The sequence below is a fragment of the Polychytrium aggregatum genome (genome assembly GCF_025602895.1).
Source record: "Polychytrium aggregatum strain JEL109 chromosome Unknown BJ171scaffold_144, whole genome shotgun sequence".
Lineage (NCBI taxonomy): Eukaryota > Fungi > Chytridiomycota > Chytridiomycetes > Polychytriales > Polychytrium > Polychytrium aggregatum.
Genome location: NW_026516346.1, coordinates 49,091 through 65,360, shown reverse-complemented (window position 1 = coordinate 65,360; position 16,270 = coordinate 49,091). Strand labels below are relative to the sequence as shown.

The 16,270-nt window shown below is 55.0% G+C and overlaps 3 protein-coding genes across 3 annotated transcripts; all 3 read left to right on the top strand.

Moving 5' to 3' along the window:
- Positions 1-78: 78 nt before the first annotated feature.
- BJ171DRAFT_482256 (uncharacterized protein) lies at positions 79-5,202 on the top strand (the record flags this gene model as incomplete). Its single annotated transcript, XM_053108947.1, has 5 exons — positions 79-207; positions 415-648; positions 810-1,357; positions 1,523-1,635; positions 1,868-5,202. The coding sequence occupies 5 exons, from the start codon at positions 79-81 to the stop codon at positions 5,200-5,202; spliced, it is 4,359 nt and encodes a 1,452-aa protein (XP_052961680.1).
- Positions 5,203-5,830: 628 nt separating this feature from the next.
- BJ171DRAFT_542083 (uncharacterized protein) lies at positions 5,831-9,581 on the top strand. Its single transcript, XM_053112963.1, has one exon. The coding sequence runs from the start codon at positions 5,876-5,878 to the stop codon at positions 9,365-9,367; it is 3,492 nt and encodes a 1,163-aa protein (XP_052961679.1). The 5' UTR covers positions 5,831-5,875; the 3' UTR covers positions 9,368-9,581.
- Positions 9,582-10,655: 1,074 nt separating this feature from the next.
- BJ171DRAFT_606653 (uncharacterized protein) lies at positions 10,656-16,261 on the top strand (the record flags this gene model as incomplete). The annotated part of the gene is made up of 12 exons (XM_053115220.1): positions 10,656-10,681; positions 10,857-10,906; positions 11,033-11,078; positions 11,231-11,330; positions 11,502-11,627; positions 11,825-11,977; positions 12,160-12,226; positions 12,376-12,510; positions 12,712-12,831; positions 12,977-13,177; positions 13,402-13,569; positions 13,843-16,261. The coding sequence occupies 12 exons, from the start codon at positions 10,656-10,658 to the stop codon at positions 15,846-15,848; spliced, it is 3,198 nt and encodes a 1,065-aa protein (XP_052961678.1). The 3' UTR covers positions 15,849-16,261.
- Between the last annotated feature and the right edge of the window lie 9 nt (positions 16,262-16,270).

Sequence of the window (16,270 nt, the reverse complement as noted above, 5' to 3'; positions counted from 1 at the left end):
GTATATCGTTCTCGCCGCTGCAAATCGCCCACCGCCATTCGCGACCGTATCGCTTTCAGCCATCCTCACCGTTCACACATGACAAGCGTGCAGCCCTCGAGCCGTACCGGCTTACTGGTCCGTGCCATGTCCCTCGTCGAAGTAAATCACATGCGTTTCGTTATCATGGATTGCCCAACCGAGGACAGCCTAGGATTTTATTTGGAGGTACGGACCCATCTGCCTTGTACCGCGGCTCTCCAGCCTAAGAGCCAGCATGCCCTTTGTGGACTCAGAATCAAGTGTCATCTGTGCTTTCCTGGACCAGTGTTCTCTGACCCTTGGACTTGTCGCTGCGGATTGGGTTGGAGCCGCCTGCCGTACGCCTTGCCATGCGCCCTCACTAACAGACTCGATACTGTGTGGAATCTGCAGGAGCTCAAGAAGCATACCGTGAGCGACATTGTGCGTCTGTGTGAGCCTACGTACTCCAGAGAGTATTTCCAGAACGGCGGCATTCACGTCACCGACTTGATGATCAAGGACGGCGGAATCCCGGCTCCCTGTGCCATCGAAACCTTCCTGCAGCTGTGCGAGAGTCGATTTGGCCCCTTCCCGACGGCATCGCATGTTCCTGTGACGTTCAGCGCCGAGTCCGGTCCAGCTATCGTAGGTATCCCGGCTTGGTGTGAGCGCAGGGTGAGATTGGTGGATCGCGCAAGTGCCACAGCTCTTTCGACCTTGAATCGCCTGCCGTATTCCTGTGCCTCGCCAGATGGATGTGCCTCACTTGCTGACTGCTTCCGTCCCTCTCATGCACGCACGCTCAGGCTGTGCACTGCGTTGCTGGCCTTGGCCGTGCTCCGGTTATGGTCGCAATCGCCCTGGTCGAGGCCGGAATCGCCCCGATCGATGCGATCGCCCTGATCCGCCAGAAACGGCGCGGCGCGTTCAACTCGATCCAGATCAAGTACCTGATGGATGACTACAGGCGCCAGCATCACAAGAAAAAGGGCGCCATGACTGGCAGCCTCGGGAGCTTCCTCTCACGCCGCTCAATCTCTCCTCCCAACCGAGACGCACATTTTTCCTCGACGCCAGCGCCGGCCTCGCTCTCTGCCTCTGGGGCCAGCCTGCCAAACACGGGCGCCTCAGGCATGGGCGAGATCGCCTCTCGACTCAGCACAGGCGGAGGCGACGGCAAGCTGGCGCCGTCGTCCTCGGCACACTCTCTCAAAGAGAGCTTTGCCAAGGTCTTCAAGATTGTACATCGCGGACGAAACCAATCCTCTTCGGCCGCCAACGGCGATGCGTCTGGCCTCCCGAGCCGCAAGTCTGTGGAGGAGCCATCGGCCTTTGATCCGCCTCCTGCCTCAGCGTCACAAGCCTCGGTGGCCTAGAGTGTCGTCGACAACGACACTTGGTCGATCGCCATACCTGCCTCGGCCATTCTCTCGTGGCAGGCCATAATCTCTATTTTGCTATACAACCATTGCGCCCGCGGTCAAGTAGAGGATCCGTGCCAACTTGTATGCATGGCCAGTGGCGGCGCCTTCGTTCTTGAATACACAGGTCCATTCACGACAACCAGCTATGCGGCGGACGGGGAGGGCCAGCCTGGTCTCGTTGGAGGAGGGCCCCATCAACTGAATCCCTGTGTGCGGCTGTCATCCGCCACCCAACAAGCCCCACGCCCCCACGCCTGGCCAAAGATGGAAGTGGCCAGCACATCCCCCCGGCCTCCTCAGGCTTGCCATCAACTCCAAAAGCCCCTGCGGCCTCTGGTCTTTCCTGTCGTCTCGCGGCCCTCTCAATCTACCACGGTCCTGCCTTTCGTCATCGCTTGGTTTGGCAGTCATGGCCGATCGAACTGAAACAGCAGCCGCAGCCAGTTGCCCCAGCCCTAGTGTCATCCATCCGCCTCCCTGGTATCTGTCCAGCGAGGCTGTCACGAATCGGTCCCCCGAGCCTATCGACAGCGGAGGCTTTGCCGATGTTTACACTGCTCGCCTTGGCAACATGGATGTCGCCGTCAAACAGCTGAAGACCACCTTGAACAGCGACGAACAGACGAGCTTTGAGCGCGAAGTCAATGTGTGGCATCGGTTGAGCCATCCCAACGTTCTGCCGCTCTCGGGAGCCTGCAATCGAGATGCCGAGGGTCGTGCCATCCGCCCCTTCATGGTCTCGCCGCTCATGCCCAACGGCTCTCTGGGCAAATACATCCGAGCCGCCCCCCGCGATCTTGCCGAAAAGCTTCGACTCCTCGGCCAGGTTGCCTCTGGCATGGAGTACCTCCACAATGAAAACATTGTCCACGGCGATATCAAGGCACAAAACATTCTTCTTGACAAATATTTCAACGCCGTCATTATAGACTTTGGTCTTGCACGCCAGCGGACTGCGACGGTTGCAGCAGCGCGGACGCACTCGACGGCTCTGTTCTGTGGAACGGCCGACTTTCTGGCACCCGAGATGCTCGACGACGACCACCCTACAGGCTCGACCAAGAAGACGGACGTGTACGCATTCGGCATCACCATGTACCAAGTACTCAATAACGGCGAGATCTGGGTGACAGTCGACGGACAGCTTATGCAGTCGGGTCAGATTGCCACTCGAGTCATCCGTGGCAACCGACCCAGGCGATTCGAGGGCCTCCCGGATGAAGTATGGCAGCTGATCGAATGCTGCTGGCACCAAGACCCTGCGCAGCGGCCCGGGTTCTCCGATATCGCCGCTGCCCTGAAGCTGTTCACGACAACATCGCCGATTGCTTCCCCAATTGCTTCCCCAATCGCCTCGCCAATTGCTTCCCCAGTTACTTCCCCAATCCCCATGTCCAGAATCCTGAGCAGTATGAGCCGTAATGGCAGCACGCGGAGAACCCAGCCCGTCGAAACACCCCAGCCTCCGCCCCCACCTTCGGGCTCTGCCGATGACGACCTTCCGGTGAATCACGATATCCCGCTCCTCCTCATAGATCGATATCAGGCTGGCGACAAGGATGCTCATCATCAAGTCGCTGCCCGTCTCCTGACCCAAGCTGGAGAGCTCCGCGCGAAGAGACCACCCAAGGCAATCAAGGATTTCTTCAAACTGAGCAGGGTCGATCCGATCAGCAAGGAACAGACACCTCTGCTGGATGCCGCCGGCCGGATCTACCGCAATCTTGCCAAATCCAAGAGCCTCGAGGCCTACTTCTATCTAGGTTGGCTCCATCTCTCAGGGCTCGGTGTTGCGCAGCGGCACACAGACGCCTTTTCGTACTGGAATGAAGTCAGTAGCAAGTCCACCGACAAAGTATTCAGGCCAATCGCAACCCACATGCTCGGCTGGATGTACTATCTTGGTTTAGGCACTCAGCAGGATCGCATGATGGGCGCCAGACTCATCCGGGAGAACAAGTCGGCGGAATTTCCTCTTGGTGAGGACGAATGCATGGCTGCGGTCGAGGGAAAGCTGTCGTCTTCGAGCTCTCCTGTCGCCCGCAGGTTCTTTGAGCTCTGCCAGCTCGGCTCGGAGCAGGATAGGCTGTCCAGGCATCTTGTGGCCGTATGTCTGATCCACGGCTTCGGAACGGCCCAGAACCAAGCCAAAGCAGTAGAACTATTTGAAAAGCTCGACGGCGAGGGCCTCAGCGATAGCCAATACTGGACAGGGTCCTGCTATCTCAACGGCTGGGGGCTCGCAAAGAACCCGTGGATGGCCATCAAGTTGATGCGCAAGTCTGCTGAACAAGACAACATGTATGCAGAGTTTCAGCTCGGATCTTGCCATCATCACGGCATCGGCTTCAGCAAAGATGAGAACAAAGCTCTCGAGCTGTACACCAAAGCTGCCGAACAAGGCCACATCGCTGCTCAACTAATCTTGGCCAGTTGCTACAAAATGGGGCAAGGGGCTTCCCAGGATCATCTCAAAGCCGTCCAGTGGTACACCAAAGCCGCCAACCAGGGAAGTGCCGCCGCCTCGTTGATCCTTGGCACTTGCTACGAAAAGGGAGAAGGAGTGGTGCAAGACCACGGCCAAGCTGCCGAGTGGTACTCCAAGGCCGCCGATCAAGGAAACGCCGTCGCCCAGTGGAATCTTGGCGAATGCTACCACCACGGCCGTGGCGTTGTCCGTGACTACGCCAAGGCCGCAGAGTGGTACGCAAAATCCGCAAAGCAGGGAAACATGGCCGCTCAGCACGGCCTCGCTTCCTGCTATTTTTACGGTCGGGGAGTCGATCAAGACTACGTCCAGGCCGCCAGACTGTACACAAAGGTGGCCGAACAGGGGAATCCGGGTGCCCAGTACATGCTCGGGCTCTGCTATCATTATGGTCGGGGCGTCGAACGCAACTATGCCGCGGCCATCGAATGGTATACCATGGCGGCTGAGCGCGGCAACGCAAAAGCGCAATATTCGCTCGGTACTTGCTTTGAGAACGCCCAAGGAGTCACCCAGGACTATGTCAAAGCAGTGGAATGGTATACCAGCGCTACCGAGCAAGGCCATGCCTCTGCTCAGTATAGCCTGGGCGAATGCTATTACGAAGGGCATGGCATCGACCAAGATTACACCAAGGCCGTAAAGTGGTACACAGAGGCGGCCAACCAGAGAATCGCAGACGCTCAGTACAAACTAGGCCGCTGCTTCGAGGAAGGTCAGGGAGTGTCCCAAAACATCATCAACGCTGCTCACTGGTACAGCGAAGCGGCCGACCAGGGACATGTCGCTGCCCAGAGCCATCTCGGCGATTGCTACTACCACGGCCGTGGAGTCGTGCAGAGTTACGAGAAGGCTGTCGAGTGGTGCTCCAAGGCAGCCGATCAAGGCGACACCACTGCGCAATACAGGCTCGGTTCCTGCTTTGAGAATGGCCAAGGGGTTGCTCAGAGCAACGTCAAGGCAGTCGAATGGTACAACAAGGCCGCAGAGCATGGCGACGCAGCTGCCCAACACATGCTCGGCGTTTGCTACGAGAAGGGCAGGGGAACTACCCAAGATTACCGCAAGGCGGTTGAATGGTATACCAAAGCAGCGGACCAAGGATATGCGCCTGCCGAATTCAGCCTTGGTCTCTGCTACGAAAGTGGTCTTGGCGTCACCAAGGACGTTGACACTGCCTTCAGCTGGTACAAGAGGACTCACCAACATGGCAATGACCAAGCCGACCCCAAGATCAAAGCCATTGAGAAGAGCAAGCGAGGGATGCTGGGTTACATCTGGTGGTGAGGTTCGAGAACAAGCGGTCTTGCCAAGCTCACCAGCCTCGCCTTTCCGACCTGGACGAATGCCCATATCAATATCTACAGCTTTCCCCTCAGAAATGATCACTATGGCATCAATACCCTCCTTCTGTTGGCTCTAGTGGGCAAGCCATGCGATTATTTCCCGTCCTGGTTGGCAATCTCAATGTTTAGTTGGGTTGGGAAGCACAGTCTTGAATACACTTGATCTCCTGTGGTGATGTGGGAGTGTGATGAATGCATTCGACTCTCTGGACAGCTCCATGATGTATCGATATCAAGATACTCGGCCTTCTCGAGTCGCTTGGCTTCCTGGCACTGTGAGCATACCTGGAGATCGAGTCGCTTGAATCGCCGTCGCCTGGGTGGTGCCTTTCGCTTGCGGAGAGCCATCTGAGCAAGAAAGCGTCCTTGATTCAGATCCAGAAACGCATCACTGAACGGTTATGGCCAGCACGCAAATGGTTTGAGTGATAACATGCGCCAATGCTCAAAATCGGGGAGCAAGACAACCGGCGCAGCCAGGCGGGATGTCCGATGGGTGGCCCAGCCAGCCGAATGTCCGAACGTAAGATAAAAGCACCAAGCCCAGGCATCCAGAAAAGCAGCTGCCCTCTCCTCCATCGTTGGTCGCCAGCCCGATTCCGCTGCAGTTCAGCATGTCCCACAAGAGCACATCGGAGGACGATCCGACGGGTGGCATAATTTCCATTACCGAAGCCGAACAACAGGACAGCCCTCATTCCGGCCATCCCAGCCGTGTCTGTGCCTCTCTCGCCAGCCATGACATCCTCACGATCTTGATCTGCAACGGCGCCTTCATCGCTGCCATCGATGGCGGAACCCTGGCTCTCCTTCCCGACCTGGCGCCACAGTACAAGAATGTACTCTCACTTGTTTCTGAGGACGCCTGGTTTCGAGTTGCCCAGTCCCACTTTGGAGACAGGGTGAAAGTCCGCGATATCTTTGGCAAGGTTGAGAAATCGATAGGTCGGAAGAGCATCCTCCAGGGAATATGCCACTTCCTCACACGCAAGAACGGATATCCCACGAGTTTCGAGACATATCAGAAGGAGCTGTCGCTCTGGGCGGCTGTCCCTCGGCACAAGGCCCTCCGCAAAGCCATCACGTCCCGAAGCAAGGGCCTGGGTCTCGGCCATCCCTTCGACACTGTCGGCTACTGGAAAATATGCCACGATGATGCCCACGACGCTTTCCGCTCACTCAGTCCACAGGATCAGTTCAAGATCCTCGACAGCTCCATTGTGCTGGTTGAAAACGGGCAGCTGCGGTGTAAGGGCAAATGCGGCGCTACTGACTGCCGTTCAACATACAGCATCGTCCGGTTCGAACACCATCCACTCCACACCGACGAGCAAGTTTCCAAGCTGCTCCCGCACGAATTGTGCATCTTGCATAATCTTCAGGGACTTGCTCACCTCCGATTGATCAACTGCGCAGCCTCCATGCTATCGGACAGGCCACGAATCATGAGGCGTATCAAAGATCTTGCCGTCGACGACTCTGTCGGCAGAGTCATAGACTTGACCGGATGTCCAGAGATGCCCCAACTTGAATCCTTGACACTTCGGTGCAACATCTTTGACCTCAAGGGAATGCCAGAGCGTCTACCCGCTCTAGCCTCTCTCGATTTGTCCGGGTGCGCAAAGCTCGAAAGCCTCAAAGGACTATCACAATTGCCGAACATCCGAGTCGTATACCTGCCTCCACTTGTCCAGAGCATCGACTGCCTCTATCAATACTTTGATCAAATTATACTGCTAGACATGGGTCGCTGCAGCCGAATGGAGACTCTCGCAGGATTCCCGCCCTTGCCCAAGCTGCAGACTCTCCGTCTCCCGGGCTCACTCCAGACGCTCAGTGGATTCCCGACCCAACTAAACTCGCTCAAGATCTTGGACATGTGGATGTGCGATCAATTGGAATCGATCCGAGGTCTGCCTCCGATCGCGAACTTAACAGCCATCAAACTCCCTCAATCGCTCTATCTGAAGGGTATGGCCAAGAAAATGGCTTGGTTCCGAGCGTCGTCCCAGCAGCAGTATGGTTCCGAATCAGAGCCGCCCGTATCTGCCGCCGATCGAGTCCCGAATGGATTTTGGATATCGTTGGCCCTTGTCGTCACCGAAGCGCTTTCCGAAGCGAGCTTGTCAGGCAACATCCTCAAAGTGGTCATGGAACAGTCGCGCGAGATTCTCGAACGTTTCTTGGGGGCAGCGGCCTCTGAAGTAGGGATCCCGCAGCAGAGCACCGGAAGCCGCCACAAGGCAGATAGTTCCGATAAGAGCATGACACTCCACCTGTTGAGCGTCGACCAAAATGCAACATACATCGGATATCAGCACAAAGGTGGCGACGGCAGTCTATCGGTGCTGGAGGTTCCCAACGCGGTGGCAAAGTGGGAGCCTCCTTTGATGGACGTCGCAATCCAGCCCGATGGGTATGACTTTGATGAGGAACATTCGAGATGGCGCCGAAGAGAAAGCCGTCGCTCCGTTGTGTTGAGCATTGAGCAGCAGCCCAAAATGAAGTTATTGGCCCCCAAAGACACCGAACCTCTCCTCAGAATGCCGCGGAGGTTCGATTTCATGAAGGATTTGGAGCTTGAGGGAAAAAACGTTACGTCGCTCAGAGGAATGCCCGATATGCCCATGCTCGAGCACCTCAAACTCGTTACAAATGTTGGGAGTCTCCAAGGATTGCCCTCAATACTTCCGTCGCTTTGCCGCTTCGATATCGAGGGCTGCACTCAACTGAAAACACTTCACGGGATGTCCGAGATGCCGAAGCTGACAAAGTTGATCCTGCCTCAGTCAATTGCCACCTTGGAAGAGCTGCCAGAGATCTTGAATTCACTTGATGTGATGGATTTGTCGCGGTGCACTGAACTTGCATCACTCAAGGGTCTCTTCAACTTGCCAAAATTGACGGTGCTGAAGCCTCCAAGTGGCCTTAAAGTCCTTGGAATGCCAATGGCCCGCCTATGCTCGCTTGATGAACTCGACCTGTCGAAGGCCTCGATGCTTGAGTCCCTCGAAGGCTTTCCACAGACACCCAAGTTGACGAGATTGAAGCTGGGTGGACTGATATCCAGCCTGTGTGGGTTGCCAAGCTCCATGCCATCCCTCGAGAGCCTTGAGCTCATGTGCCATTCACTCTTGTCGCTCGATGGAATGCCAGAGATGCCCAAATTGGTCAAGTTAACATTGCCTCCATCAATACGAAGCTTGGAAGGACTGCCAAAAGTCCTGAGGTCCCTTGAGACCATGGATCTCTCACAATGTAGCAAACTCGAGTCTCTCCAAGGTTTTACTCAGCTTGCAAGGTTGTGGGTGCCAAGAATCACAATGGAACTCGTGGTCCCTGACATGCCAACGACCTATCGGGAACCACTTGTTGAGCTTGATTTGCCATCGTCATCCGAGCCCGAGTCCCTGGAAGGTTTGCCAAGTCTGAAGAGACTGAGACTGAGCGGTTCATTTTCCAGTCTTCATGGACTGCCAAGCTTCCTGCCGTCCCTCAACTGGATGAGCCTCAGCGGATGTAGTAAACTTGCATCCCTCGAAGCTTTTCCATACACACCCAATCTGAAGATCTTGTATTTGGACGGAGTACTTTCCAGCCTTCATGGCCTCCCAGAACATCTACCGTTCATTGAGGGGATTTACATCCATTGCCGTTCGCTCACATCGCTCGAAGGCTTTCCGCCCACGCCAAATCTTCGACATTTGATGCTGCCGCCGTCAATCAGCAGCATGCGTGGCCTTCCAAACATCTTGCCTCGCTTGGAGACTCTCGAGTATTGCCAGCAAAGGCACCCAGTTCATGCAACAAGCCTTCGCGGCTGCCCCCTCATGCCTGCCCTTCGGCATCTTCAGCTTCCTGCCTCGGTTCGATCCTTCCAAGGCCTTCCCGCTGAGTTGACAAACCTGGAGAAACTAGATTTGCGCGCCTGCTCCAACTTGTCCTCGGTCGAAGGGCTCCCCCGCATGCCCCTCCTCCAGCATTTAGACTGTGGCGATATGGAGTCATCACTGTTTGGCGAGTTGGAGCGCCGTCTCAAACAGATATCACCGCAGCTCCATGTGAGTCGATCAAGACATCCCCAGAGCCGCTGGAACTCTCAATAAACAGCATGATCGGATTTTAAAGTAGAATACTGTCTCCTCGATGACTGTAAGGACCCTGGCGGTACTGAGCGCTCCATCTACCCTGGGTAGGCTAATGACAGCGGAATGATGCTCATCCACACTTAAAAGATGAGTTTCCTTGATCAAGGATCTGCATCCCGACAGGGCTTGGGGGCAAGTGCTGTTTTACAGTCAATCCAATATGAAACGGGACACCCGTGATTTTGACGATTGATCAAATGTTTTGTTACGCGCGCTGGCCACGACCATTCGCCACACACTCGATTTCCGCATCGCTGCACTGAGAGCCATCGTTTGCATTCGGTGACCAGATGACCCACAAATGGGCCACTTGTGAGATGCGTTTCTGGATCGGAATCAAGGACGCTTTCTCGCTCAGATGGCTCTCCGCAAGCGAAAGACACCCGCCAGGCGACGGCGATTCAAGTGACTCGATCTCCAGGTATGCTCACAGTGCCAGGAAGCCAAGCGACTCGAGAAGGCCGAGTATCTTGATATCGATACATCATGGAGCTGTCCAGAGGGTCGAATGCATCCATTACACTCCCACATCGAGTGGATGCACTACACTCCCACATCGACGCAGGAGATCGACCAAGTGTATTCAAGACTGTGCTTGGAGCCTTATGCCAGGAGATAGTCCCGTTTCTCGCTGGATTGGCTGTATCGATATGAGAGCCTGGATGCTTTGACCTGTCGGCACAGCAGTTCATGGTAAACTTTGCACTAGATAATTGAGAAAGTCTCTCTTGCGGTCCATGGAATCGACCAGGACCTGATCGGCGCAAGCAGTTCAAGGAGAGTAATAGGGCTTTGTCAAGGTGTGGGCAAGTCTGTGGGCCGGACTTGTCGCTTGGATCGCCGGCCTCAGCAGCAGACCCTATCGGAGCACACAACTTCACATCGGCCCAATCACGCTTGTTCAATATGTCGTCGGGCGCCTGCCTGCGAATCAGCTGATGGCGCTCTGCCGGATGTGATGTCAGGCTCTAGATCCGGGGTATATCGGCAGTGCGTGAAGATATGGTCAAGCTTAGATATGCTGCGACATGTCGGGCGATGACGAACGGGTGTGCATCTCCACTGCCCGAGCCGATTCAACTTTCTGCTCACCCTCCCTCTTTCGTTCTCCCGTTCTCGCCGTCTCAATTCCATTTACTCGTCTTGTCGATTTCATCCTCTGCATTTTCTCGACGCTCGCAAATCTTGCCACAACGATCGTCATCACTCCCTCCTAGTTGCACTGAGATTCTTCAGACAGCGAAGCATGTCCGATATCTATATTAAAAATGTGTAAGCCGACACAGCAATCGCCGATGATTCTCCGGAGAGCTTGAATGGGGACAGCTCGACGAGGACTCTGGTGGTCGATGGGATACCCACAACAAAGGCCTCCGTGGTCCATCTTGGTCTTGCGGGGAGGAGCAGTAGCAATGGAACTCATCTGCATTTGTTCAATCGCTTCCAGCGGCTTTGTCGGCAGTGTTGGGCTGCTTGCCAGCAGCATCATGGGGCCGGGTAGGTCTATCAGTTTGACAATCACCTCGGTTCCCTGCCGCGGCTCGTCGGTTTACCAAGCATCCGCGGTTCTGCCGCCATTGTCTGATGATAACCCGTCGTCAACGGCGACTCGTCATTCCACAGGAATCGTGACCATACCCCTTCTCTATCAGCAGTGCGGGTGGTTTGCGTAAGTACTGAGCAGGAGCGAGTGTCCAGCCATGATACCATTGCAGCGCCAAGCGATTGCACCAGGACAAAACCCTCGATTGAGGTTTTATGCTCGCTGTCCTCAGGCGCATATCTGACTTGCTTTTATTGCCCCAACGCTCTTGACTGTAGCCCAACCATAGCCTTTCTCGTTTTCGCCTTGCTCTCTGGCCTGGGATCCCTCTATTTGACTGAAGCCCTCACGGCATTTCCTGGGAATGAGAGATTCCAGGTGGGGTACCCACTGCTCTGCGCGGCATGCTTGCGTCCACTCTCGATTCACTTCAGCCATCTGTTGTGCACTCGGCGAGACACCCTTGGCCGTTGCAGGTTGGCGTGTGGACGATTCTTCAGACATTGACTGCAGCTCTATCTCGGCCTGTGGCCGTGTATTTTACTCCAGCGCAATGTCGAGTACGTGACACTGGTGCATCAATTCTACGGCCGCAAGGCGTACTATGCCATGCACGTCATTCTCTATTTGTCAATGCAGTCCGTCAACATCGCCACGATTGTTTTGGCGTGCCAGGTAAAGCATGGGCAGCTGCTGCGGGTCTCAAGGCTCGCTATGCCACAAACCGTCGGCGTGTGCTCACGATGGTCTGCTTTACCAAGTCGTTTGCACGCACCTGCCTCCGTGATAGCCTGAGCTGCCGAATCAACCCTTTGGCCACTGGCTGATCTTTCCATATGTTTGCACTTCCGTACTGATGCTTGTTCGACCAGCAACTCGACGCAGTTATCGGCGTCGTCTTTGGGCAGACCTGTGGATTCGCAATCTACCCATGGAGTCAATCTGGATTCATCTGCCAACCCGGAAACATCGATGCAAACTCACCGTTTCAGAACACGATCATGCTCTTCACTCTTGGATATTTGGTAATGCGTGCTGTCCATTGACTCGCTAGCGCGGTGGTAGCTGCCGCAGTGCCTTGGCAATGAACACGGATCAAATCAACCCGGATTAGCATTGGCGTGAGCATGGGCATACCCCGACTGTTGCACTCAAACTCACCTGTGATGCTGTGGCTTTACTTTCCAACGGTGCTGTGAACCGGCAGGTTTTCATATTTGTGTGTGCACCTTTGTCGGCCCTCAACCTCAATGACAACATTATCGTCCAATTTTGTAAGTAATGGGAAGGACCACAGTCTTGTGGCGGGGCGTAGAGTGGCCCGAAGCATGCGGTGTACGGTGACCGAGTTTGCGTAATGTATCGCATAGCTGCCTTCTCGTCCGAGCTGAGGTTATTCACGATGCTTGGTTGGCTTTCCCAGTCTCGTTCCTCTTGACAGTGTCGGTGATCGTGATTTGGTGCATCATGTTCATCTCGCAAGGCCTCAACTGGTCCCTGATCCACCCTGAGACCAAGGACGTTTCGCAAGTCGTCGGAACCGTGATGTTCAACTATGGTAATGACATCATCCGCTCACCTCGACCCTGCGCTGCACCAACTCTGCACGCTGCATCATGCTCGCACGCTGCACTATCCGCACGCATCATAGGTGGCATTTCTCATGCCCGTCTGGCACCAATTCACCTGGGCTCGAGCAAGTGCAGTCGTTGGAGTTGCTCGACGTGTTTTTACTGACATGAATACCATCACAACACAGCATTCATCACTCAGATACCCTCGTGGCTCAACACAAAGCACAAGGATGTGTCCATATTCAAATCTATATTTTGGTCGCTGTGGCTGCCCACCATTCAATTCATCTTTGTCGGAATCATTGGTAATCCCAAAGTGCCCGTAGAATCTGTTGCGACGGGCTGGATACCAATAGTGCTCGTCAGTATGGTCAACAACACGGGGTCGTGGGCAAATTGCGCGCTGGCCTTCGTCTCCACAGCATCTCATCGTACAAACAACTCTCTTAGGAGCCGTGACGGTGCCGATTCCAGAAAACTCCAACATCATCAGCTCGTTTCTGACCAACACCGCAGCCAATAGCCCAGTTCTCGTGCTCATGATTGTGATTCTGAATCTCATCTTTTCCATCACCGTGCTTCTACCGACGATACCTGTGTATATAATCATTATGCGACTCAACCTTGTTACGAGCGGATTTTGTTCTCATGGTAAGCTGTGAACTAGGACCTCGGCCATGGTGCTTGTGCCAGAGAAACACCTGTGCAGGCACCCACGGCGACATTTGGCTTGCTTTGGATCTTCAAGCCTTTCAAACTGACCCACTCCACCCTCACTCAACTTGACTCATTCACTAATTCGCCGACTCGATCTCTGTGCGGAATCCGTGGCGAACTGCGAAACAAATACGGCGCCTGCCTCGAACGTTGCTCAGAGTGGGCAACCTTCTTTGCTGCCGTTTTGCCGTTCATTCTCGTTATCCCCTTCCAAACGGGTGACTGGCTCACACAAATTGTCAATTGGAGCTCGCTGTTCTTTGCAAGTCTGTCCAACTTCATCATTCCGTATATGGTATATATCTTTCTCTCAAGGCGCAACAAGGGTAAGTACCAGGCATTCGAGGGCTCGTCCGGCAATATCATCATCGTGGCACACATACATGTATACGTGCTTATGACCCATGTCGGTGGAAATGCCATCGCGCGACGATAGCTCACGCTGCGCTGGAGCTCTACCTGAGAGCGACCTTCTGTGGATCACGCTTGAGTGTCGTTTGAGCATCGTTCAGTCCGCACTTGATACGCACCGATCAAAGCTGACAGCTGGTGCCTTTGAATGAACATGCATTCGGATGAACATGCTGAATGAACGCCAGAGCTCAACCAAAGTGTCTTGGATGAGCTCGAGTTTCTGTACATGGATACAAACTATAAGAAGAAGGCATCTGACGACGACGAAGACGACTTTGACTTTGTCTATCATCTGCCTCATACCAACTTCGAAAGACTTGGAATCGATCGCGGAAAGACATTCGAATACGGAAAACTTCACCAGCGTCTGAACTCAGAAGCATCGATCAGTTCGGTTCAAGAAACGAACCCCCAGCTTTCGCTGGCTGAGCACACAAACACGTCAATTGCACCTGGGATCAGCAGGGGGTCTCTGTACTCCTCCGCCCCGCGAGAGCGGTCCGTTATCCGACCAGCCCATGCCGATAGCGTTCAGAGCATCAGCGCCAGCGCAAGAGTCCCTTCGAAGGAAAGGGTGATAGATCTCGATGCCATGGAGAAGGAGGCGGCGGCCGGCCAGGCCACTTCGACAGCTGTGCATGCAACCTCCCAATTATCGCCCAATGCTCCCATACGAGCCAATCTCAAGAACATTTCTGTCAATCTGGTTGCTGCAAGTCCGCCAAGCTCGATTAGTCGCAACAGTCTCAGCCGGATACAGATGCTCAGCCCATTGATGACCATCGATAGCGAAGAAGCCATCAGCGTAGCTCAAGTCATCCAGCGCAATTTGGAACGACAGCAGAGCGTGGGGTCCGAGTACCAGACCAGCGTCGAAGAGAAGGCCCGAGATTCGTCGGGATACTGTTCGCGACTCAGCGAGAGTCTCAAGTCGCCGACTTTTGCCAATCTGAGCGACAGCCATGTGGGATACCCAGTGGGATCTCCAATGGGATCTCCAATGGGATCCCAGGCTGCTGCCACTACTTCCAAGAGCAATACTTCGCTCTCGCACGGGACTCCGCGCTACTCTTCGGTTGATGAGGGAATCAAATTTTCAGAACCCAGTGCTGAAGAGCACGAAACGCCGCCTCCGGGGCAATTGGTCCTCGCGGTGGCTCAAGCGAGTCCTCCACTATCGTCGTTGATTCGCGCAACACCGTCCCAGCCTTCCATGCGAACCTCTCGGGACGAGCTGACGGTTGAACAGCCAATAGTGTCGAGAATGACCAGTAGTCACTCAGCCACGGGGCTTTCGCCGGCTCCCATGGGGCGTCTGGCGCCACGGATGATGGGAATGGCAAAGTCCAATAACGATGTACGGAGCGAAGCGGATGGATCCAGACCTGACCGGCTGTCAAACGTCTCCTCCGGCAAGGACTTGGAGCTCCCACTCGCATCCAAATCCGACTCTAAGCTGCCGGAGGTGGTGCCGTTCGAGTCGGGCTCTATTGAGGCCCAAGTCAAGGACCGAAAGCACATGGAGATCCCGGTGATCGACATTGTCAAGAGCAGCAACGACGACATGATGAACATGCCCCGCCCAATGTCGCGCATGAACTCCACCAGCATCTCTCGCACACAAATGCGGCCGAGAACCTGGTGCATCAACGAAGTCTCGGCCGTGAGCGTTGGGACGAGTATCAGTTCTGGCGGAGTCTCTGGTCAGTCGTCAGTCGGTGCGGCCCTCACGGGAAAACGCCCCCGCAACCGGGCTCTGCTCGAGACTCCTGATCCCAGACGGCAGATGGCTGCTGCCCAAATGAGCCGCAGAATCATGGCCAGTAGCAACGAGCGCCTTGCTGCAGGTGGGCTGTCGAAGTCTTCAATGGTGTCGATGACAACTGGAGCCGGTCGAGAGGACACCAGCCGCACTGGAACCTCGGGGGCTCTGAACGAGAAGCGCATGTCCATCGCCAGCCATCGCACTGAAATCATCTCGATCAAGCTGCACGATCCGGAAATGGGCACGCAATCGATCCATCAATCCGTCGTGATCGATCAGAGGCCATTCGAAGCACTCCCGTACTTTATCACCCGCTACATTCCGTCGGTCTATGTTGCTATATTTTGCTTGCTGTTTATGACGGCGTGTGTGATCGTGGTGATCTTCATGAATGTGCAAGTGGCGTTGAATCCATCAGGCAATTGAAGGGCTTTGCGCCAACACGATGTGGTCTGTTCCGACTCGGATGGGACGCTGGACCTCGGGATGTCGTCTTGACCGTTGGTTTGAGAACCGAAGAGCATGGTGTCCGACAGCGATTCATGTAGCCCATCTCGACGAACATCCACATCGTCCGATATGGGCGGTCGGCTCGTCCAGGATGCTGTGCTATTTTAATCGAACCTGCGGCTCCTGAAAGGCCGCATGCGCCAGGCCATGCACCAGGCCATGCACAATCAAGAGAACCGCCTCGACAGCCTCCGAATGATGAGTGTGGATCGCCCTCCGTCCTCCCACGGCGTATGAATCGAGGGTACTGTGACTCGTCATGGCGAGCGACTGGTGATTGTGTATTCAGGACCCAGATGGAGACAGCATTGCGATTCGACAGCAAGATGTCCCGCTGC

Bases quoted from the DNA above. Each gene is read 5' to 3' on its own strand.
- BJ171DRAFT_542083 (XM_053112963.1), top strand. From the start codon at position 5,876: ATGTCCCACAAGAGCACATCGGAGGACGATCCGACGGGTGGCATAATT.